The 24,776-nt window shown below is 45.2% G+C and overlaps 1 protein-coding gene across 1 annotated transcript in view; it reads left to right on the plus strand.

The window, feature by feature from the left end:
• The first annotated feature begins 3,813 nt into the window (after positions 1-3,813).
• CPED1 (cadherin like and PC-esterase domain containing 1) overlaps positions 3,814-24,776 on the plus strand; it is a 280,912-nt gene continuing 259,949 nt past the window's right edge. Inside the window, exon 1 of the mRNA XM_081101752.1 lies at positions 3,814-4,924. Within this exon, the coding sequence (XP_080957878.1) occupies positions 4,676-4,924 (249 nt within the window). The 5' untranslated portion in view covers positions 3,814-4,675. The remainder of the gene's footprint in view (positions 4,925-24,776) is intronic.

Below are 24,776 nucleotides of genomic sequence, written 5' to 3' on the forward strand. Positions count from 1 at the left end.
AAACCAAGGGCCCAGAATCTGAAGATTTCACCTTCCTCCCAGCCTCTGGTGACTTCTGAGGTCCAGTGATCGCTGAAGCCAATACTCAAAGCGGAGGCATTTTATGAGGAAGCTGATACTCAAAGCGGTAAATTACTTTCCCAAAGTTCCTGATCCCACACTGGAATCTTCTCTGTTATGGACATTTTTATTACTCTAGTTTAAATCATAAAATAAAAATTTGAAAATATCTTCTTCAAACAACGATTATTAAACGTATCCTCTCCCTCCATCCCCATTCCATACCAAAAGCTAAATTGAAACGTGTGATAGAAGAGCATATTTTGTGTTGGAGAGTTCTGTCACTCTATTGTCCAGGTTAATGCTGCTAACGTACCATCTCTCGGACGCCAAAATGGTTTAGTGCAGGGGTGGGCAAACTTTTTGACTCGAGGGCCACAATGGGTTCTTAAACTGGACTGGAGGGCCGGAACAAAAGCATGGATGGAGTGTTTGTGTGAACTAATATAAATTCAAAGTAAACATCATTACATAAAAGGGTACGGTCTTTTTTTTTTTTTTTTAGTTTTATTCATTTCAAACGGGCCGTATCGGGCCTGCGGGCTGTAGTTTGCCCACAGCTGGTTTAGTGGATGGGTTAACTTCGTGAAAGCATATGCACAAAAGCATTCACTCTGATTCTCTGCCAGAAACCATGGGTTCGTACTTCTACTGTGTATTTACCCTCCCACTCCCCACACTGAGCCACTTATTCTATCTTCATTCTTCCCTGTTCTGTCACCGTCATGCTGCCATTACCACTCAGGCATCAATCCCTCACACTTGTAGTCTCTACCGTACAATCCACTCCCACTCCACCCTCGTTCTCACTCTTCGAAATGAGCATCTGCCACCCACCTCCATTTCACAAAGTAAAGGGATGAGATCTAACACTGCTCATGTTTGCTTTTGTTGCTTCTGTGTTCCAAGAAGCCCAACATATTGATCACTAGAGGCCTGGTGCACAAATTCATGCACAGGTGCAGTCCCTAGGCTTGGCCAGCAATCAAAGTGCGAGTGTCTGGCATGGAAGAGCAGGTCCCAGCTGACCTCTGGGCCCTGGGCAGCACCTAGGCCCCCGGACCCCCATGTGACCCTTTCCGCCTGAGTCATGGCACCCGAGTCCCCATGTGGGGATGTGATGAGCAGGCCGGAAACTGCGGGCCAGGGCGCAGCGTGGGCCTCTGGACCGCACAGCAGCACCGCACGGAAGCCAGGTGGACAGCACGCTCTCCCCCAGCCAGCTTCGCAAACTGGCTCCTGTGTGAACCCACAGGGAGCCCGACTGGCCCTGTGTTCCTGGCAGCTGTGCCCGGCTCACCCGGAAGAGGCCCCATGGGTGCGGGGCGGGCTCCTCGCAGGCACCTGGCACCTGAGCATGGGAGCTTCTCCAGCACAAGAGCCTTGGTGTCCCTGGGGAGGGTAGCAGGGGGAGTGAGAGCGAGCTCAGAGGACACCCCACATTCTCACTGCACCTCTGTCCCTATCACCCACACCCTCAGGTAGCCAGTGAGAGGTCGCAGCCCCCCACCTGGGCACCGGGGGAGGTTGGTCGCCACCACTCATCCCCAGTTTCCCATCCCAGCCTGGGGCCCGGCCCCAATCAGGCTATCAGGGCCTGCCAGCTGCTGGTCTCCATCTGAGGGGGGATCGGTCAGGGCCTGGGATCCGGACAGCAGCCCCATCCCCTGCTGCCACCACTGGTCTCCATCTGTGGGGTGATTGGTGGGGCAATCGGCCCCTGCTCACACCCGCCTTGTCCTGGCACCACCCACTCACCTGCTCTACCATCCCACCACAGTCCAGCTCTCCTCCGGGCCCATCAGGGCTAGCAGCGCCTCCACTGCCGCCTGTTGCCAGTGCGGTGTCACCAATGCCCGCCATGTCCCACACCGCCTTCTGGTGGTCAGCACACGTCATAGCGAGTGGTTGAACTCCCAGTGTCCTGGTGGAAAGACCGCCCGAGGGATGATTTGCATATTAGACTTTTATTTTATAGGCTTATCTGTTCTTGTGTTTGATACACACAAGACTGAGCTCAGGCTCAGGATCCCAGACATCGCAGACATGCATTCAGCATGCTGTGTTCTTCCAACAAATGTGCAAGTGCTTAGGTGATTTTCATACATTATTTCATCTAGTTATGCCAATAACACTTCAAAGGAGGCATGAGTATCCTCATTTCATAAATCACAAGCTTGAAAACAATTGATAAAGAACAACATGATCCATATTCAGGTTGGGTTAACTTTAATATCAAATGCTATTTAATGGATTCCCTTAGTTTGGTTCTAATTTTTGCTATAACTTCTTTCTACCTCTTCTTTCCACCGTCCCACTCTAACCCTTTTCTATCTTTTGCAGGCATCCCTTTGTCTACTATCTTCCCCCTCAGACTATTGGTAAATAGGAAATTGGGTTTTTCAATCTGCTGGCATCGTTTCTAGAACACTAATTTCCCATCTTCTTCTAACTCCTGTTATCTGAAGTCTAGCTCCAAAATTATCTATGCTGCTATTTTTCACTTCTCCTAGTCCAAACAGCACTATGATTTTAGTATCCGCTTTATGCTCTTTTGTATCCTGTACTCAACAATTTAACAATGCGTACAAATGACCCTTTATATTCTTCAAATCCTTGGTTTTTCAGACTTTTTGACTTAATAAGTCTAGATTTAGTGTGAATCTGTATTCTCTAAGACTTTAATCTGTTTTATAAGGGTGTTAACATAGTTAGGTCCTATCTGTAGATGTCCATTCTATAGTAGCTGGGCACCCCTAGGGGGCGCTCCGTATCACAAAATCCAAGTGGCTGACAGGACCATGCCTAAAGCATGGAATCACTCTGGGGGTGTGGCCTCACAGGAGAACCTCAGCCCCAAGAATGACTGAGTTAGAAACAGGCTACAACAGCTATTTAGACTCAGCCTTTGGAGAAGGTCTGCCATGAGCCTAAACCGGCAGATTTCGAAAAGCGAGGGCAGGGAGAGGTGAGCACCATGCACAAGACAGATTGCTTTTCTCCTTGCAGTCCCCTCTGCTGCCTCAGCGAACGTGGATGGAGTCTGCAGAATTGCCTGACCCGGAGTGCCCTTGGGGCGGTCTGTCGAGCAGCAGTAGATGGAGTTGAATATGGACAAACCCTGCTGGGTACCACTTCCTACCGAGCAAAAGTTACCCAATACCCGCTCCCATCAACTCCTTGTAAGACGTGTCAGCAATTAGCCTTTGGAGGACTCGGGCATTCGTCCAGCACAGAACTCATAATAACCATTGTGATGTGAGTTAGGTACTAAGCAGAAAGCTCAGTTATTCTGTGCATACAACAGGCTGGCTGTTCTGGGGTCCAGACAGGAGTTGTGACCACTTATCCCCCAAAGAGTGACCATGATTCCCTAAGTGAAGATCCTCGACGTCTGTCATCAGTGGACGGAGGGCTATGGGTTTTCGCACCATCATATCAGGAAGAAGAAATTACATAAGGCATGGCTTGGCACATCACTTGTGAATTTAAATTGCTGCAGCTCTGCGGAGGCAGTCACGTGGCGGGGACATGGTTACCGATGTGGCGGGGACATGGTTACCGATGTCCCCAGTCTATGGATGCCCACCTTGTCTGATCCAGAGCTGAACGCGCGGCTCCGAGCTGCCCCAGAGCCCGAGGAGCCCGGAGCGTAGCTCCGCCCCGCGCCCCGCTCCCGGCTCCCCGCTCCCCCCGCCTGCGGGCTGCGGTGTCCGGGCCGCGGCTCCCCGCCGGGAGGGCGGGAGGGCGGCGGGCGCGCGTGTGTGTCTGTGTCTGCGAGATGATCGGAGTCACAGGACCGGGTGTTTCCTTCCGAGTGGCTCGGACCAGCAATCCGTTAGGGACTCGTGGAAACTTTTTCCTGGCCACGAGGATGAACACCGCGTAAGTACGCAGAACTTTTGAGCTTGAAACGCAATGCAACCAAGTCACAGGCAACAACCCTAACAGGAGCCCTGTCCATTCACACCGTTCATTCCGCTTTCATGTTAAAAGCCGTAAGTGCTTCCAGGAAAGTGGCGATTTGAAACGGAATGGAGGGAAGCAGTTAGGGAACTTGGAAGCTTTTACAGCCGGAGGAAAATTGGGGAGCTGCTCGGCCGAGCTGGCGCCCCCCTCCCCGCCCCCTGCTGCCGCGCCAGGGGCGCTTTGCTGGGCACCGCGTTTTGAGCGACGGCACTCTTCGGCGGGCGCGGCGTGGAGGTTCCAGATGGGCCCTGGGGTGTCTTCTGTGTTCCTGTGACGTCGTCACTGTGAGTGGAAGGAGGTGGTGGAAATAAGGCATTGCCGGAAGCAACAGTGTGGCAGCCTGGGGTCCGCTCGGGTTCTTAGTGACCGCTCTTGCTATTTGGATGTCTTCTTAAAATGATGGTTATTTAACCCAGGCCAGCCCACTTCTTACTGTCATCCATGCAAGGGCTCTTAGCAACCGACTCAGACTTCTGGGACCTATAATTCTTTGGCATGATTCTTCGGAAAGTTCTTGAGCGGGATGGAGCAATCTTCATTTAAGCTGTGGAAAAGGAGGCGGATTTGCGTTCTTCATGCTGACAAGGAATAGCTGCTATGACTTTTCCGGCAACGTGGACAGGGGCCAAGGGCAGCTGAACTGGTCATGGTCTGTCGTCCAGGGTTCCTTTGTCGTCGGCGATTTTGCCCCCGGCCCTTCTTGGTGGGCTTGGTGGTGGCCATCTGTCTCTTCTACCAGAGCCTGACACTCCGAGGGACGAGGAAGCTGGCAGCCACTGTGCCGGGGGCTGCCCCCAACACACCCACTGAAACCCAGGCGAGCAGATGCACGAGAAGACTCTCTGTGGACGAACGGTGCTTCTTTCTCCCTGGCGATGCCCCGGAAATCAGAAAGGTACGGCGGTCATAAGCTTTACCCTTGACATTTTCTGCCTCTCGCTGTCCTTTCTGTGAAACTAAAATTAACTCCCATGAGGTCTGAAAGAGGTCCAGGATACACCCAGCCCCGAGAGTGACCTTAGGACAGCGAGACACATGTTGCTTCAACTTCTCTTTATTCCCAGGAAGTCCTGGCCACGATTTTCTCGCTGAGGTGTTCGCTTCATCCCAGCTGAATGAAATAGACAATTTGGAGGAGGTGGGAGTGATCTGCATGCTTTCTGAAAACCTTAGGGTTCTAAGAGACCTAAAGAGTTAAAGTTTAGAAACATAAATAAAGATCCCTAAAAGGTGGTAAACACTGTGTTTCTTTCCTCAGGGCAGCCAGTGTGAGCACCCCGACCACGCCAGACTCAAAGACACTCCCAAATTCCATTTCGTAATAGCTTAAATCAATTTTGGTTGGTGAACACATTTCTAGAGCAAATGTTTATTTCTGAAGCATTTAAAAGAAAATGACAATAGGTTTCTTCAAAAGAATTGATACACCGCATTTTATTGCTTATAGAATTAGGAAAATATAGATTATCCTATACTTATCCTATGCTAATTAACTTTACTAATCTCACTTGTCAAGTGTTAGAGAAAACACGAAACACATAAAAACACTCAGATTCCTATTTTAATATACCACCCCCCTTATGCCTGTCAGTGAAATGATACTTAAAATAGTCCAGTCTAAAAAAAAAAAAAAAAAAAAAAGAAAACACACAGACAAAATTCACAGTAGCAAAGTCAATGATTTCTATGCTACAGCAGGTATTGTAGCAAGATAAATTAGCAATCTGTAAACTACTGTCTTATTTCTGCAGTAAATTCTATGATCACGGTTATTATTTGGAGCAGAATTTCTTGTTAAATACCAAACAGTACTTTTACCATTATTGCTAACACCTCCAGCACCAGTACCATCTTGTTTTTAAAAACTCTTTATGGATTTCATATCGGACTCAACCCTGTGAGTTAGGTAAGGCAGGTATGAGCGTCATTATTTTACAGACCAGATGACTGACGCCCCCAGATGTTCAGGCAGGCCACTGGGCCAGCGTTCTGACATGGTCCATCTACCCGGTTCCTACTGCAGGGCTGATGCTCTAAGTAAAAATAAGTTCAAAATCTAATAATAATTTGTGAAAGCACAACTCTAAGAACTTATTGAAATACAAAATATTAGGTTAGAACGAAGAAAATTTGAAAACTTTTACATGAATGACTTATTTTATCAATAATGTCAAGAAGCATCTTGACCAAGAAATATGTTATGCAAAAAAATAGCAGATAAATAAGTTAACTAGAAACACTTCTAGATGGACAGCAGCTGCAAGTGTGAATCAATTATTAAATACTCTAAAGTAATTGAAGACTATGTATTTTTGTTTACTTATCCTAACATTAACTTAACTCCTGTAACTTTTTGGTGTTTTTTTTTTTTTTTTAGTATATCAAATTTTATGATGGGTATAAACTGTGACTTTGAAAGTCACTTCTTGTTAGGTTCTAATATTAAATAAATATAATTTCTTTAAAAATAGTTGAGATGGTTTTGCTCCTTAAGTACCTAAAATTTTTGTTGAGAATTTTGGACAAAAGTTTTTATTCATTAACTTACAGCCATTTTTACTCCCTCCTTGATTTTACATGTATCCTGCTTTTGTCTGCAGCTTAGGCATATGTTAACTGTTATTTCTAGGCTGTCCCAGGAAAATTCATTTCACTTTGGATCTTTTTGGCTGCTTGCGTAAAATGTTCACTTTAGAATTTTTCTTCACAAAATATGACAAATACATGATTTATTTTTTGCAAATTATTGATAGTCTTAAATATTTTAATCGTAAGCAAGATTCTAAATTCACAATTACAGTCCAGAAATCCACACATATGAACACTAAATTTCCAAACACTTGCCACGTGCCTCTATTTTTAACTTAACTTGTGCCAGCCATTGGTTTAGAGCCATTTTTTGTAGAGATAGAAAGGAAGCTAGAGAGAATGTATCATGTGGAAGTTAGTTTAAATCAGGTATAAATTAGTTATTCTTATAGTATCTGATCCAAGAGAATTGAATAATAACCCAGTTTTGAATATTAATATTCTTTCAGATAGCTTAAGTGAAAAAAGAAATGTCTTTGGGGTCAACATATAGATTATTCTCAAAAACAGCTACTTATGAAATTTATTGAAAAATAATTGATGAGTGCCTGGAAAACAGCTACTTATGAAATTTATTGAAAAATAACTAGCCCTCTTCAGTTTGGCTCAATGGATAGAGCGTCAGCCTGTGGACTGAAGGGTCCTGAGTTCAATTCTGGTCAAGGGCACATGCCTGGGTTGCAGGCTCAATCCCTAGTGGGGGGCATGCAGGAGGCAGCCAATCAATGATTATCTCTCATCACTGATGTTTCTCTCTCTCTCTCTCTCTCTCTCTCTCTCTCTCTCTCTCTCTCTCTCTTTCTCCCTCTCCCTTCCTCTCTGAAATTAATAAAAATATATTTTAAAAAATGACTGATGAGAGCCTGGCTGGTGTTGCTAACTGGTTAGAGCATTGGCCCTTCCACCAAAAGGTCTCAGGTTCAATTCCTGGGCATGTACCTGTGTTGTGAGTTTGCTCCCTGCCCCCACCCACTGGGGCACATGCAGGAGGCAGCCAGTCTATGTGTTTCTCTCACATCAATGTCTCTTTCTCTCTCTGTCTCTCTCTGTCTCTGTCTCTCTCTGTCTCTCTCTCTCTCTCTCTCTCTCTCCCTCTCCTTCCCTCCCTCCCTCCCTCTCTCCCTTTCCATCCCTCCTTTCCTCCCTACCATTCTCTGTAAAAGCAGTGGAAAAATATCCTCAAGTGAAGATTATATAAAAAAAAATACTGATGAGATACTACATAGATTTTCCTTAAGACCTGAAATATAGCTTTTAGGCCTTTTGTAGAAGCATTGTTTCTATCTATAAAATTTGGGGTTTTCCCTGGCTGGTTTGGCTCAGTGGATAGAGCATTAGCCTGCAGACTGAAGGTTCCCGGGTTCAATTCCGGTCAAGGGCACATGCCCAGGTTGCGGGCTCCATCCCCAGTGGGGGGCGTGCTGGAGGCAGCCGATCAATGATTCTCTCATCATTGAATCATTGATGTTTCTAGTTCTCTCTCTCTCTCTCTCTCTCTCTCTCTCTCTCTCTCTCTCTCTCTCTCCCCCTTCCTCTCGGATTAAAAAAATAATAAAAATTTTAAAAAATTGGGATTTGTTTTTACTTTGATTGACATACCAAAATAGGCATGCTACTAGGGCTTTCCCTTCCTTGTGTTTATCCATCTTTAAGTGATTTTAAAGTTACTTAAAGCAGCTGGCTTTGACATGAGGTTCATGGATTCCAGAAAGTATTTGGATGGATGAGGTATCTACCGAGCTTATGTACTTTATGGAAAATGTTGTGTGTATGTGAATTTGCAATTCTCTGGGAAAAATCATAATTCCCTTCAGCTATTCAGACCTAAAGAAATACTAAGAAACATGACAAATGCTTAAAAAGTAATACATTTAAACTTTAAACTAACTGCCCCTCCAGGAAGTGGCAGTTGCATCTGGATATATAAATCTACAAAAGGAAAAAAAAAAATTCTTAAAGAATCTACCTGAGGACATTTGAAAAACTGATTTAATGACTGCTGTGGAGTCTGCAGGAATACACAGTCAGAAACCAAAGTGTAGTCACAGAGCATTTCTTGAATCATAGTTTTCATACTTTCGTGAATGAGCAGTGAGTATGTCCCAGTCTTTTGGTTTCAGTCGTTTTAAGAGAAGACCTTTTGTGCTATATCAGCCTAGGAACAGAGGGTTAAATATTTGTGGTAGCAAATATTTAAAGGTGGGTGACTGACTGTGCCCTTTACATCTTTACAACTGGGATCTGGTTCAATGTCTAAAACCGTTCTCAGTGCAGACTGAGATCATGGTATAATGTATGCCAACTTTCCATAGCAAGGAAGCACTCTCCCTCTTTCTGGCCAATTTTTTATTCTATTTTCCATTTTAACTCCCCAAGGGGCTTTGCTAAGCAAGTATACTTGTTGTCATTTCTTAGTTGTTTGAATTTTAGCTGCTAATTCGTTGTCTCTTAAAAATTATTTCCATTTAATATGTAAACTGAAGACAATTTCAGTTGTCTTCATTGAGATATGTCACTCAGTAGATTTTCTTTTGGAATCTAACACTTTAATATGTCATAACATAGGAACACATTAACTACAAACAGGCACAATGGGAGAAAAATCTCCTTAATATGGGCTCCTTAGATGGAAACTTTGCTATCTGGGGACCACATCTGTACTCGCCAAAGCCATGTGTTTCTGATTATCTCCTGTTGATATTCTACAAGGAGAATGACCGTTTCCTTGTTGCTTGACTGTTCGTTCACCATTTCTTCTTGACTTTTCATTCTCCTTCAGTGACTCCAACTATTCTTTGCAACGACTCTTTCCAGTATCCAAACATAAGCCAATGCAAATAAACGAATGTTTTCATTACAAATCTGTTTTTGTTTGTGCTTCTAATAACATGCTTTGAATATCTCCTAAGATATTGAACATTGAAAAATGTCTCAAAATTACTTGTTTAGACCAGGTGCAATCTCAGGAGACAAAAGTGGGGAGCAAAAAGGAGGGGGGAGAGCCAACAGAAATGGGTGCGTTATAGGGAGATATTTCCAGAGAGGCTGTATTAAACGACTGCGTCTCAGTACTGGCACTGGGGGAAGTGGACAAGAAGGCTAGTAATTTATCTTCTAGCTTTTCCCCGTTTCTGTCTTTCATTGGCTAGAGTTTGCCCCATCCTACTTCCAAGTAGTGTTAGATGGACTCTCTGGGCAGCCATCGGGGTGCCAGGGCCTCAGTGGGTGCAGACCTGCTAGAGTAGAGATGAGCTGCGCCCTCCTTTTCAACCAGTACTGTTCAGAAGAACTCCCAGGTCTGTGTTGCCCAAAGTGGTGAAAACAGTGTCCACAGCTTACCACAGCTATGGCCTGCGTAATGCCCATTGGAGGGGTTCGGGAGGCAAGGTGACCTAGTGTCTGCTACAGAAGTTATGCTAATTTGCTTCCTAAAATCCATAGAAAACGTGAAAATGTGCTCTTACTCTTGGGAAATGGCATCACTTTCCTTAAGTGAAGTTGTCTGAAATTACCTGTCTGTAATTATCTCACTGAGAATCCTCCTCTTTCTCCTCCTCACCCCATTCATTCACTAATTTATTTATTCACTTTTCTGCACTCATTAAGCAAATATTTATGGAAGAGTTTAGAAGTGCATGAGTAGATTTATGTTGTAGAGAGAATACTCCAGAATGGACTGGTGTGGGTGGTACTGAAGATAGGCAGAGCAGTTGGGAGGCAATTTAAAATCTTACTTTCTCTTGTGTCTTGAACATGGTCTTTCGACCTTTTCCAGAACGGATTCCAGAGATACTCTCTACCATTTATACCTCTCCATCGGACCAGCCCTTTGAGAGTAAACATGCTCATAACTGAGAAAACAAGCTGTCCCTGTCCCTGGCACCCCACCTCACCAATGTGCTCCTTCTCTCTCCTTTCCTTCAGAGAAACTGTAGCAGGTTCTCTCCGGGTGCACTTCTGGCCACCCCTACCCATTCCGTACCCTTTTCCTTTGGCCTCTTTTCCTACTGAACCATCGATCCATGTTGATGACTCCTTGGCTGCCAAGTCAAATAATTTCTTTTCAATCCACATCTTTCTTCTCTGAAGAATTTTACACCGTTGTGCACAACTTGTTCTCAAAACTCCCCTTTTGAGTTTTACGACACAGTAGGGTTACTCTCTGACCAATACGAGTAGCTTGTGGTCTCCTTTCCGGCTTCATTTACTCTGATGCTAAAAGGCATTCCCAAGTTTCGTTTATTGGGCCTTTATTGTCTTGTTTTATACTTCGCTTTGGTGGTTATATCAACTTGGCATATTGCTAATTTTCACCCTTTCACAGATAACCTAGCACGTATATTTCTAGCTTAGCTTTCACTCTTGAACCTCCAGACCTGCGTCTCCAATTTCCCTTGTAATCTTTTATTGAGGAGTAACAAGCACTATGAAAACTCAACTAATTTTCTCTCAAAATGTTCATGCCCAAGTCACTGACTATTACTGACCTCTCTATTTTCAGGAATAGGACCCCCCACCCCCATTTCCCTGGATGCATAGGTTTTAAAACTTAGTTATATTCGATAGTTATTACTCTTTCTCCATAACTTGCCCATCACGTAATGTGACTGGTCGGGCTCCTCACCAAATCTGTAGGCCTGTCACTGATCTGCCTGGACAGCGCCAAGTTAGAAAGGTGACATTTTTCAGATTTCTTCTTTAAAATTGTTACCTATTGAAAAATTTTCAATTGAGGTAAGAAACCAAATATAAAATGTATCCTCTTCACAATTTTTAAGAGTACAGTTCAGTAGGACTATTTATATTTACATTGTTGTGTAAACGCCACAATATTCTTGCCCTGTTCACCGCCCTTATTTGGGACCATTTGTTTCAACCCCACTTACCTTGTCTGTCTGCATCTCCCTCGTTTCTGGCCCATCCCTAGGTTTCCTCTGTGTGGTTTATATGCTACCTTTTCTAGCTCTAACTTTGAACTTCTCTCCCAGACCATGATGTGCCGATGGCCCTTCATCATACTGAGGGGCCTTAGTAAGTATCACCTTATGGCCATGTTTAAAGAGAGGCATTTGCTCTAGCTCCCCAAATGAATCCAGAGAATAGCTAATCAATATTTCAAAATCTTTGAATCTACCTCCACAATCTCTATACTGTGCCCTTGTTGTCACCAGCCTTGACTGTTTCAGCCACCTAACCAGCTACCTGAAGCCATCTATGCACAACTCCTACAGTATTGCTCCAGAAAAGCCTTCAGTCGTTGCTATGGCAGCCCTAGGAAAAGTATGAAATTGGGAGGCAACAGAGTTCAGCACATGAGCTCTGGAGTCAGATGAATTACCTTGGGCACAGCTCTTAACCTCTTTAGGATTTTGTTTTCTCGCCTGCAAGTGGACTTATTATCACCCACCTTAAAAGGCTAATGTGAGGATTAAATGAAATAAGCCATGTGAAGCCCTTAAAGTGTCTGGCAGATAGAAAGTGCTCATTGAATATTAAGTATCAGAATAGTTATTATTTAGCCTGGCCATGTGCCTCCATTGGTTGATTGGGTTCCACACACCAGGAGGTCACAGGTTTGATTCCTGGTCAGGGCACATGCCCAGGTTTTGGGCTTGATCCCCCATAGGGGACATGCAGGAGACAGCCAATCAATGTTTCTCTCTCATCCACATCTCTCTCTCTCTCTCTCTCTCTCTCTCTCTCTCTCTCCTTCCTCTTTCTGAAATCAACAAAACATATTTTTAAAAAAGAATAATGATTTAATACCCTTGAAGATTTACTCATTCCCTACAGATTCTAACCCAGCCGTGGGCAAACTACGGCCCACGGGCCGGAATACGGCCCATTTGAAATGAATAAAACTAAAAAAAAAAAAGACCGTACCCTTTTATGTAATGATGTTTACTTTGAATTTATATTAGTTCACACAAACACTCCATCCATGCTTTTGTTCCGGCCCTCCGGTCCAGTTTAAGAACCCATTGTGGCCCTCGAGTCAAAAAGTTTGCCCACCCCTGCTAACCTCTGGCCTTCACAAAGCAGGTGAGCAATAAGCAATTGTCGAAGTGAACATAAGCACTTGGGCAAGCGTGCCTGAGATAAAAGCATTATTGGATTTCTCCCCCTGTTTGCCAGACTCTAATTAATGCCTTTTCACAGGAAAATGAACTGTTAGAACAAAGACGGAATTTGGGAAGGCTGATAAGTCACTTCAGAGTCAGGTCTGCTTATTGTAGGCCTGGTCTAGAGTTTGGGCTGAATTCCTTTTTTTTTTTTTTTTTTCAGTTTGAGATACTGGGATAAATAAGATGCTATAGCTGGGGATGTAGAAAGATGAGTTAGGGAGCAGTAGGGAAAAGGTTGAAATCTTGGACCCTGAACAGATATATATACAGGGTTGGGCAAAAGTAGGTTTACAGTGTGAGTGCACAAAACACAGTTTATTCTTATATTATTATTGACTAATTATAGTATTGTGTTTTATATGAACCACTGTACACCTACTTTTGCATCCTCTCCCCTCCCCGATGTATGTACTGTCTGCCTCCCTGCATAGAATATAAATTCTTTAAGAGCAAGGACTTCATTTCACTTACTGCTACATCTTCACTACCAAAACAGTATCTGACATATAGTGAGTGCAGACTAAAATATCTAGTCAGTGAGTGAATAAATAAATGAGTCACAAACTTAAGGGTCAGAGAAGGCTTACTTTAGACCAGAGGCTAGGAAAGGAAATGAGAGGAGCCACTTCTTCCCTCTGTCTTTTTCTTTGCTGAACTCTCAAGTTCTCCACTCCATCTTTTTCCTGTACCAGTACCCCTTGAACTCCTGACCATTTCTTGCACTTCTGATTAATGCTAGTCATTCTGCCATTTTGCTGCATTGAATCTGCTTCTTCAAGTATCATCTGTCTTTCCTATTTTCTTCAGCTCATTTGTCTTGTTGGTATCTTTATCCTATAAACATTCTCAAGGATCTATCATATTAACAGAAACGAACCAATAAAAAGCAAAAACCAACATTCTTTCACAAGTACTTTCTAACTTCTTTCCATCTTTCTTGGCTTCTTTGTCAACCTCAGATTTGAAGGTGAAGGTTTTAAAATCCTGCTGATAGCATGTAAATACAGGGATCTGTGTATAAAAGGCTTCCAGGAGATGTTGTCAGAATACTAATAGGCATACAACTTTCATAGAATCAGTTGGGCTTACTGATGAGCATTTAATGCCTGTAGATTTCTCTGAGATAGTTGATTAGAGCTATGTTAAATTTTTGTAATGAAATATGCACATGGGTGAAAATTGTTCATACTGAGAGAATTTTAAATTTAAATTTGCTTACTCAGATAAATTTTAATGGAGCTTTGATGAAGCTCATTTAAGCAAGTTATGTGAAATTTCCGATGAATCAAGAAATTAGCCAGTTTATAAGTATCATTCTGTCTTGTTTTCTTTTTTCAAGATGTGTCAATAGCTTCTGCTTCTTTCTTTAATGAATTCTGTTTCTTGTTCTAATGCAGTTAATTAGGAACTCACATTAGATAGGCATTCCATTCCTTTGAAATGGAAACCAATGACATAAAAAAAAAATACTTCCTGTTATCAACTTGGCGTGTATGGCCTTTTGGGGTAAAAGGAATGTCTTGGTTTCATTTTTCCCTTTGGTTTCCTTTGGATATATTTGCCTAGGTAGCCAGGTTCATTGAAAAGATGAGCTCATGTTCTAGAATAGGACTTATGTTCTCAGAAGCTATACCAAAGTTGGACCTGTGCAAGGGAGACAGTACTGTGTCAACTGTGTTAAAAACAAAACATATTATGTTCAGGGCGAAGAAGGGAATAAAATGGCAAAATAGGAATTGATCTCTGCTACATATAAGATCTTCATGAAACATTTTTTCAATGAATTTCACTAGTGGAGGCTAAGGGTACTTATGATTCGAAATAAAAATAATGAACCAAAATAATTATTAAGAAGAGCACATGGAGTTGGAGGTACAGATGAGTCTGGTCAGGTGCTCTGAAATATTACTGTATTTGGTGTCTCTAATCCTTACGTGGGGACTCTTGATAAACCCACACTAGTGTGAATTCAATCGGGGCAATTTGCTAAGCAGGAGGCTCCGTTACTCTGCACATTGCTGGTGAGAATAAGCCTAACTATCTCCAGCAAGGCTTCTGCTTTCAAGCCTGTGAAGTACATTGGCTAAGAAGTCTAACAGAGCATAGGTATGTTGTGGAAGAAACATGGGCCTTGCTACATGTTGATTTCAATAATGCTCTGTCATGTACTAGCTGTAGGACACAGACACATTTTACCTGGATTTCTAAACTCTCAATTTTCTCACTGGAAATATGGAACTAAGTAAGCCCTACTTATGATAACTGAATATGTGTCTGGAAACACCAAGAATGGTGTCTGACTAGAGTTGACATCCAACCGATTTGTCCTTCCTGCCCCTGAGAAGCTGGGTTTAGCTCCGGCACAAAAATAAGCACTTTAGATGGCTTATATTGTTCTTGTTTCAAGAATGCATGTGTAGTACATATCTTTGATCCTCAGCCTATGTCTTTTCTTCATTAGATTAAAAAAATATATGTGTTTATTTTTTACTAGAGGCCCAGTGCACGAATTTGTGCACAGTGGGGTCCCTAGTGAGGTGGGGGGTGGGCAGGATGCAATCGGTCCTTTGGGCAGGCCTGGGATCTGGATCTGTCCCGCTGATGTGCCTGCCGGTTGTTGGGAGCCACCTGGCAGCTGCTTTTATATCCTTTCTTCTTTGTGGAGCATCTAGGGAGGGGAAGTGGCCACGGTGCCCGAGGCCAACTTCCAGGAGGCCAGTGGAGCTGTCAGGATCATGGCAGTGGTGCAGGTCCGTTGGTGCCTGGCCCATTCTCCGGAGATGGGACCTGCAGGACTACTGAGGGAGTGGCAGCCACCAGGCCACTGTGGGAGCGCACTGACCATCAGGGGGCAGCTCCTGTGTTGAGCATCTGCCCCCTGGTGGTCAATGTGCATCATAGCGACCAGTCATTCCAGTCGTCCAGTTGTTCAATCGCTTAGGCTTATATATGTATAGATTGATTTTAGAGAGACAGGAAGGGAGAGGGAGCAGAGAGAGAGAAAGAGAGAAATATTGATCAGCTGCCTCCTGCATGCCGCCTACTGGGGATCAAGCCTGCAACCGGGAATCAAACCAGTGACCTCTTGGTATGTCAGACAATGCTCAACCAACTGAGCTATACCAGCCAGGGCAATAGCCAATTTCTTATACACCTCACAACTGATTTTGACAAATGAGCTGATTTCTGCTGCTCTAAGTATATTTAGACTATGCCTAAGAGAGTGATCTGGGGGCAGTGGATGTGGGGGTGTGGGGTCAAGTCAGGATGGGAGAGTCAGGCAAGTGAAAAAGCCTGATGATAGTGAATAACTTATGGAGTGAAAATGGAATTTATTTAAACAGTAATATTGCTCCAGGGTCCTGATGACGTAAGAAAGAGTGGGTGTTGTTGGGGTGGTGGTGCAGGCTTCTGGGAACCTTCTGAACCATCTGTCAAAGGTCCATGCATGTGAGGCTGACCCTGCTGTGCCCCACTCACTCTCCAGGCCAACAAGCACCAATGGGGACCCAGTTCCAATGGTGAAGACTGAGTGACCATGGGCAAGTGACTCCCCCGGGTTCCATTTTTCTACACTGTAGCCTGGGGGTGGAAATGTCTGTTGCAGAGATGTTATGGGATCACATTAGACACTGTAGCAGAGTGCTTTGGAAAAGATTGAGAATATAAAGAACAGGGGAATAAACATTACTTAAGGAGAAACAGACATGTTAAATACGTTACAAGTTTATTTGAGCAAAAATCTATTCAAATCAGGCAGCTCCAAACCAGAAGTGGTTAGAACTCCAACGGCAGGAGACCTGGTAAAAACTTTTATACAGAAAAGGTGGAAGCAGAGCAAGGAAATTATTGATTGAGAATAACGTAAAGCCTAGTTGGCTGTTCGTGATTGGTGGTTCTTCTGTTTTGATTTCATAATCTTGAGGCATTTATAGACAGATTTTGGTGTGCTTATGTAAGCTGCTACGGCTTTAGATCCACGTCAGTCTAATGGCCTCATTGTGCAGTTAATTTAACACAGCCCAAAGGATAATGTCATGAAAAGATTCTCATTGCATTTGGAGGCTCTTGAGGGGAAAGAAAGCATATAAGCAACATAAATTCGAGTACCAGGAATGCTCCTTCTTTTTCATTAAAAAGTTATAGGATAGTGTGCTATTTAAATGTCAAGTTATACAGTTATATTTCAAAATGTCACTAGGCATCCCAAACTGTGCGGTCACAATCGAGTTTCCTCTTGATGTTTCACTGCTTCTTTAACAAGCAATAGAAAGTGTAATAGTTGCAGCCCTCCGCCTGCTTCTTCCCTAGTGGAAAATCTAGTATTAATTAAGCCAAAGTGCACAAATGCTTCAGGAAAGATGGAACAGGAAATTAACTTTTCTGTAGCAGTGCAGGAGCCACCTAACCTTAGGAAAGTACCACCCAGGAAGTGGGCTTCCCTATTGAGCAGTAAACCTCCCCTGCCGGGCGTACCCAGAGGGCAGAAGTGATTCCAAATGGGCTTTTCATCACTCCTCCCTTTATTATTAACTATCTTTATTTTTTTTCTGAGTAAACAATGAAAACATTGCTAACACATCTGAAACAACCTACACACAGCTAAACCTGTTTATCCAAGTATTTTAGTGCTGCATAAGCTAATTAAAAAATATAATGCTTTACTGTTGAAAGTATATGTCCCCTCTTCCCCCCCACCCCCGCATTGACCCCCTCCAGCCCGCCCCACCCCCGCCCCCCACCCCAGGCCCTGACTGTCCCATTGTCTGTGTTCATGGGCCATGCATATATGCATACAAGGTCCTTGGTTGGTTACCTCCCACCCACCAACCCTCCCCTGCCTTCCCTCCAAGATTCCACACTGTTCCCTGCTTCCATGTCTCTGGATCCACTCCCTCCATTCATCAGTTCATTTTGTTACTTAGATTCCACCTGTGAGTGAGATCATGTGATACTTGTCTTTCTCTGACTGACTTATTTCACTTAGCATAATACTCTCCAAGTCCCTCCATGTTGTCTCAGCGGGTAAGATATTCTTCTTTTTTTTACTGCTGCATAGTATTCCATGGTATAAATGTACCACATCTTTTTTATCCACTCATCTACTGATGGGCACTTGGGCTGTTTCTAGATCAGCCATGGGAAAACTACGGCCCATTTGAAATGAATAAAACTATTGAAAAAAAAAGACCGTACCCTTTTATGTAATGATGTTTACTTTTAATTTATATTAGTTCACACAAACACTCCATCCATGCTTTTGTTCCGGCCATCCGGTCCAGTATAAGAACCCATTGTGGCCCTCAAGTCAAAAAGCTTGCCCACCCCTGTTCTAGATCTTAGCTATTGTAAATTGTGCTGCTATGAACATAGGAGTGCATGCATTCTTTCTGATTGGTGCTTCGGGTTTCTTAAGATATAGTCCTAGAAGTGGGATCACTGGGTCAAATGGCAGTTCCATATTTAATTTTTTGAGGAAACTCCATACTGATTTCCACAGTGGCTGCACCAGTCTGCATTCCCACTAGCAGTGCACTAGGGTTCCCTTTTCTCCACATCCTCGCCTTGTGCTGGACCCTCTAACAATAAACTGGATTTCCCGGAAGGAAACTCATTTCTTTAGGCCGTCACAGAAGAATGCCAAGTGCTATTCTGCTATCATTCATCCCCTAAGCCGTGGTTGGCAAACTGCGGCTCACGAGCCACATGCGGCTCTTTCGCCCCTTGAGTGTGGCTCTTCCTAAGCCTTAGGACTACCCTAATTAAGTTAATAACAATGTACCTACCTATATAGTTTAAGTTTAAAAAATTTGGCTCTCAAAAGAAATTTCAATTGTTGTACTGTTGATATTTGGCTCGGTTGACTAATGAGTTTGCTGACCACTGCGAAGGATTCTAGAGTTTAGGGAGTTGAACATTTGATAACAGTATTAGATGATGTTTTATTCTTCCTTTAGAGGTAGTACTTACGTTGTGCTATTACTAAATATTGTCATCCTGCCAAATTTTTATTTTTAAAGCAAAAAGTTAGCCATCAAATATATAAACCTTCTAGATTTAGTGTGTAGTTTTGAGAGCTCTAAGATAGAGTGAAAGGAATATGTTAGGTTGTGTTATGATGTGTTGGTATAATGGTGCAGCATTGGCAACATGAGCAGGAGCAGGGTAGACTGGGTGGAGGCCTCGAGGGTCCTTGGGGCTCAGCCAGGTTGGGAAAAGTGTTGCCCAGGGTAGTCACCAAGGATAGCTAAGGTTGCATATTAGTACTGGCCAGTGGGCTGAAGGGACAAGATGGGAAAGGCCTGGAAAGTGAACAACCAAAAGGGTGCTCAGAGGACACATACAATCAGAATAAATACCAAGGAGTAAATGTGCACTTAAGGGAACTTGGTGTGCAAATTTGGTACAGGAAAGGATGTTTCTTTTATGCAGGTTGATGTCTGAATCTTTTACATCCTCTCCCCCTCTCCCCTTCTTCTTTTGTTGTTAATCCTCACCCGAGGATACTTTTCCATTGATTTTTAGAGACAGTGGAAGAGAGGTGGAGAGATACAGAGAGAGAAACATCTGTGTGAAAGTGACAGACACATCGATTGGTTGCCTCCTGCACATGCCCCTGACTGAGGCTAGAGATCTAGTCTGCAACCAAGGTACGTGCCCTTGACGGTAATCAAACCTGGGACCTTTCCGTCCAAGGGCCAATGCTCTATCCACTGAGCCAAACCGGCTAGGGCTCTCCTACTCTTCTTAACACTTTGTCCCCGACATGGGTAGGATGAGGCAGAGCCCCTCCGGGTTTGTGAGGTGTGTGCCTTTTCTTGTAGCCTTTCATTCAGCCAAACACTGGCACTGACCTTTGCTGGCCTGGAGCTGCAGGGCCACCTGCACGGAGTGTGTTGGCTTTCATCCGGGACCCTCTGTGCAGTTTCTGGGAGCCTGGCTTTCTGGAGAGAATCCCACTGAACTTATTGGTACAAGGATGTGAATACGGAGCCACAGACGCTCTGTGCCTGGGATTGACACATGAGACACTGGAAGTGGGTTGAGGACCTTATCCTCTTCTCTGGGGGGAGGGTGGTATGAACGTGGTGACTGCAGAGGCAGGGGATGGAAAATCTTCATCCCCAACTCAGTGCCTGACTTCTACCCTGGCGTCCCCAGTTGTTTTATTGGGCTAGAATCTGTCCAGAGTAGGGCGTGTGCGCTGCGGTGCTGAGAGATTCCAGGCTGGCCACCACAGATGCCTTCATGATGTTCTGCTGCAGAGGCCTGGAGGCTGCGGGTGTGCAGGGGGGAAACGCAGGGCTGGGAGGAGCCCTGAAGTCATCCCTGGGCAGGAAGGGTGGCGTGAGGACGAGCAGCAGGCCTTGCAGGGGGAGGGGAAAGAGGAGAAGGAGGAATGGAAATGGGAGGTCGGGAAATTTCATAGGTGTATACTTTTGAAGGTCCTAAGTCTAGACAATAGCGACCATATCTTCTAAACCAAAAAAGAGGGGATGCAAGAAAGGGCTTTTTATATTTCCACTGTGTATTTATTTATAGAACATTATAACAAAGTATGAAATTAAATGATATTTAGTTGTGCAATTAACAAACTATTTTTTATCTGGCACCCAGACCTAGGAAGGATGTTTGTTGTATATACCAGTATGGTGTCCAGGGCCATTTTTATCCATATGATATCTCTGCTTAAACACTGGCTTTTTATCAGAGAACAGCAGAGATAGTCCGCTGATTATGCAACCCCAGACCCAGCTCAAAATGGCCCTCTCCTGTTTATCAAGATCCAGAGTTGCTTTTAAATGAACTAATTAATTACTTTTTAAATCCTCACCTGAGGATATTTTTCCACTGATTTTCAGGGAGAATGGAAGAGAGAGGGTAAGACAGAGAGAAACATCAATGTGGTTGCCCCCTGCACAAGCCCTGACCAGGGCCTGGGTCGGGGATGAGCCTGCAACTGAGGTACATGCCCTTGACCGAATGGAACCCAGGACCCTTCATTCCACAGGCCGGCGCTCTATGCACTGAGCCAGGCCGGCGCTCTATGCACTGAGCCAGGCTGGTGCTCTATCCACTGAGCCAGGCCGACTAGGGCCTGAGTTGCTTTTTAGAGAGGACGGACCTAAGCCACTTGTCATGCAGCTGAGGCATGCACAGAGGAGAGAACTTTGGCCTCAAGCTGCACCCAGAACCAAAGTGTGGTCCCTGTCCCCACCCCACCCCCATCCCTGCCCCAACCACCACCGCAGGATGGAACATAATGGGAACTTGAACAGCAGAGTTTGGTAACAGTGATTTTTAAATGCTTTATTGTCCCAAAAGGTGAAGGGATTAAGAAGTACAAATTAGTTACAAAATAGTCATGGGATATAAATACAGCATAAGGAATCCTATATAATAAAAGAGAAACATGCAAATTAACCATTCCTCTGTGATGCCCACAAGCCGATGAAGAGTGAGTAGGCAAATTAACCCGACAAAGATGGCAGGTTAATTTGCATACAGAGGCACCTGGCAGCCGTGGGACAGGGCAGGTACCTCCCCCATGTCGCCATGGCAATGCTGGGGAAGTTCCGGCCCCGAGGCCACTTGCGTGTGCACGGGCACCGGGGAGCCAGGGGTGGGGCAGTGCACGTGGACCCTGGGGAGCCCGGGTCGGGGTGGGAGCGTGCAGGCGCTGGGGAGATGGGGTCAGGGCGGGAGCTTCCCCCGCTCCAGTGGAGTGCGTGCGCAAGCGCTGGTGGAGGTTCTCGCTCCACGGCCACTTGCTTGCACGCCGGCACCAAAAGGCCTGTGTCCCCAGGACAGGCGTCCTCGGGAGCCAGGCCCCCGAGCCTGTAGGCCCGCACCTAGGCCCAGAGTGGCTGGGGTCCTGGAACGTGACAGAGGGTGCACATAGGGCTGAGGGGACTCCCCCTCCCCCTCCTCCCTGTGCACAAATTTTGTGCACTGGGCCCCTAGTATAGTTAATAATATTACATTAACTATGTAATAACTATGTGTGGTGCCAGGTGAGGACTGGAAATATCGGGGGGATCACTTTGTAAAGTATATGACTGTCTAACCACTATGCTGTACACTTGAAACTAATACAAAATAGCATTGACTGTAAACTGTAATTGAAAAATAAAATTTAAATAAAATAAATGCTTTATTGTCCCTAAATGCAAACAGTACAAGTCACCCAGTAAGAGCGAGAGAAAGAGAGAGAGAGAGAGTCCTTGTTCCCCTGGAGTTTTAACTGGGACCTTTTTCAAAATAGCCAATCAGCTTCCCAAGTTTTCACAGCCTTGCATTGGGGGCCACTTCCTTGCCAAGGAGCTTTCTCCCAGGTTAGACTGACCTGTGGTTAAGGACCTCCCCCTGCACCATTGTGACTTAATTGTGGCTGTGCTTATCTCCCCCTGCTCCCCCTCCCCCCCAACACACACACACACACACACACATACACACACAGTCCTGTACGGGAGGAAGGGAGGGGTGTTAATCCCTTGGAGGGACAATGCTGCGATTCCCTGGGGTGTGAAGCTCTGGCTTCCTGGTGAGGCGAACAGGCCACTGTCCCCAGCTGACCAGGCTGAACAAGTCTGACTTTCCTTGCTCTCTTCCTTTTTATAACTAGCCAAGGATGGTGTCAGCAGAGAGTGAATGGGGAGCAAGAAGGAGAGGGGAGAACCAGCATTCAGAGGCCTTGGGGTATTGCTGGCAAAGGCAAAGCCTGGACTTAGGTCCAGAGTCTCTGGCGTCTATGAATATGGTTGGGGATTGTATGATGCTTAGGTACTGATGTTGTTGTAATGAACGCAGTGTTCTCTCCTTTTTTGTACGTTGCCTTTGTAAGGACTTACTATTTTAAGACTGAATTGCTGTATTAACTTGTTTTGGTGTCAGGGACAGAGACTTGTCATTATTTGAACATTTTTTTTTTTTCCCCAAAAGAACAGGGTCTCTCCTTGTGTTCTGCTTGGTTTTTTATAAGTGTTGGTTGTCGATTTTATATTTCCCCATTATGATGCCCTTTCCTGTTGGTACTGTGGTAAGATTCAGGGGCCTAGAGAACATTTACTGGAAAGGCTGCAAATGCCCTCAGGGCTTGAGGCCCGAAAGAAAATAACTTCTTCCTCCTCTTAAGCTCTATGTGGGCTTCTAAGAGGGGGATGGGGAAGGGGTGGGGGTGAGGGGGTAGAGAAGAGGCCATGAGAGAGGAAGGCAGAGGGAAGGAGAAGGTATAAAAGGTTTCACTGGAGTGGCTTTGGTTTGCTCCAAAATAGGAAGCAAAATCGATGGAACCAAACGATAAAGCAATCTGCATTCTCTCCCGGTTGCACTGAAAGCTTTATCTGTTTTTCAAAGATGCCTGGAAGGAAGCTGCCCTGACCCCCATCTCCCAGCGACTCCCCAGTGTTTATCATCTCAGTTTAGTCTTTGTTATGTCTGCAAAGTTACAGCAAATAGTAAGCGGATGGTCCACAGCTGTGCACCGTGGGTGGCACCCCAAGGAAAATTAGTGGGAGGAAAAACCTTCAGAGCGGGCTGGTAAAAAGCACTTAATATGACTCTCAAAAGAGATGGAAAAAGAAAAAAACAATTGGGAGAAGCAGAGGAGGGAATATCAGCTCCTCCAGGTTGGTTGTGAGGTGGATGCATTTCGGTGGGGGTAGACTGAGGCCGGCGACAACTACTGCCAGGCCCGGGGCGGCAAGAAGTCACGGCTGCGGACGCCAGCTCTGGACTGGAGGAGAAATCCCTCTTTTTGTGCCCTTGGTTTTGTTTTTAATGTATCCTCGTCTCCAAGACTCCTGCTCCGTGTGAGGGTTAGCGGGCAAGGGCTGAGCAAGCAGCACACAGCGGAGGAGCCCCAGCACGGCTGGAGCGCCCAGAAGCTGCTCCGTCTGCCTCCTCCCCCCGCCCCCCTTTAAAAAAAATATGTTTTTATTGATTTCAGAGAGGAAGGGAGAGGGAGAGAGAGATAGAAACATTAAGGATGAGAGAGAATCATTGATCGGCTGCCTCTTGCGCCCCGCACTGGGGATCCAGCCCGCAACCTGGGCATGTGCCCTGGCCAGGAATCGAACCGTGACCTCCTGGTTCACAGGCCGATGCTCAACCACTGAGCCACGCCGGCTGGGCTCCTCTTTTTCTTTTAATTTTGCAACGTGCTCTTCTTCAGGCTCTCCCCTGCTCCTTCTTCCAGTTACACAGGCCCAATCCTGCGCCCCTTTTAGGAGGCACTGCGGCTCCAGGTGTGGGTGAGGAGCATGGGTGTTTAGCATAGAGATGACTAGGTACGCTCAAGGTTTTCCTTCAGATTATAGGTTTAATATTTATCCGAAGTGATGGAGTCTTTTCTGCCCAATAAGTACCCTAATGTATCTCGTAGGTCTCAGTGTTTCTGATGTTCCCCGCGGACTAAGGCGACTGGCCCTGTCGGTCACTACAGATGCCCTAGCTTAGGCTGTCCAGGCCAGGGGTGGCCTGCGGTTCTCCTGTTTTCCTCTTTTGTGCTGGGCTCTCTCGTTCTCACACTGAGCAGATGGACTCCCTCTCTGTTTACTTAGTAACCGTGCAGCGAATCCTTTCTGGGACTTTTCTCTCCTCTCCTGGAATGTTTTCATCCTCTGCACTTAGCTCTCTCTCAGGGACACACACACACCCCGTGACTTGTGATTTGACTGGCCTGTGGCTGCTTCTCTTGACTCTTTTTAACCAAGCCAGGCCTCACAGCGTAGTGCTTACATGCTTGCCCTCCTGATGCAGGCGTTCGGGGTCTGGGGACCCGAGGCTCTGGGACCCGCTGTGGGTTCTGGGCATCTCACACAGGAAAGAATTCGAAGACAAGCCAGCATCAGGTTTAAAGTGAAAGTGAGTTTATTAGTGAAGCAGTGAGGCAGAACTGCAGCCCTCTTAGCTGAATTTTCTTTATTTATTGAGGTTCATTTAAGGGGGTGGGGGGAGTTAGGGTATTCAAGGAGGGGAAGGAATATTCAGGATCTTCCCGGGAAAGGGGTGGAGACTTCTCTGAGGAGCTCT

Source organism: Myotis nattereri, assembly GCF_964212035.1.
Source record: "Myotis nattereri genome assembly, chromosome: 11".
Taxonomy (NCBI): Eukaryota; Metazoa; Chordata; class Mammalia; order Chiroptera; family Vespertilionidae; genus Myotis; species Myotis nattereri.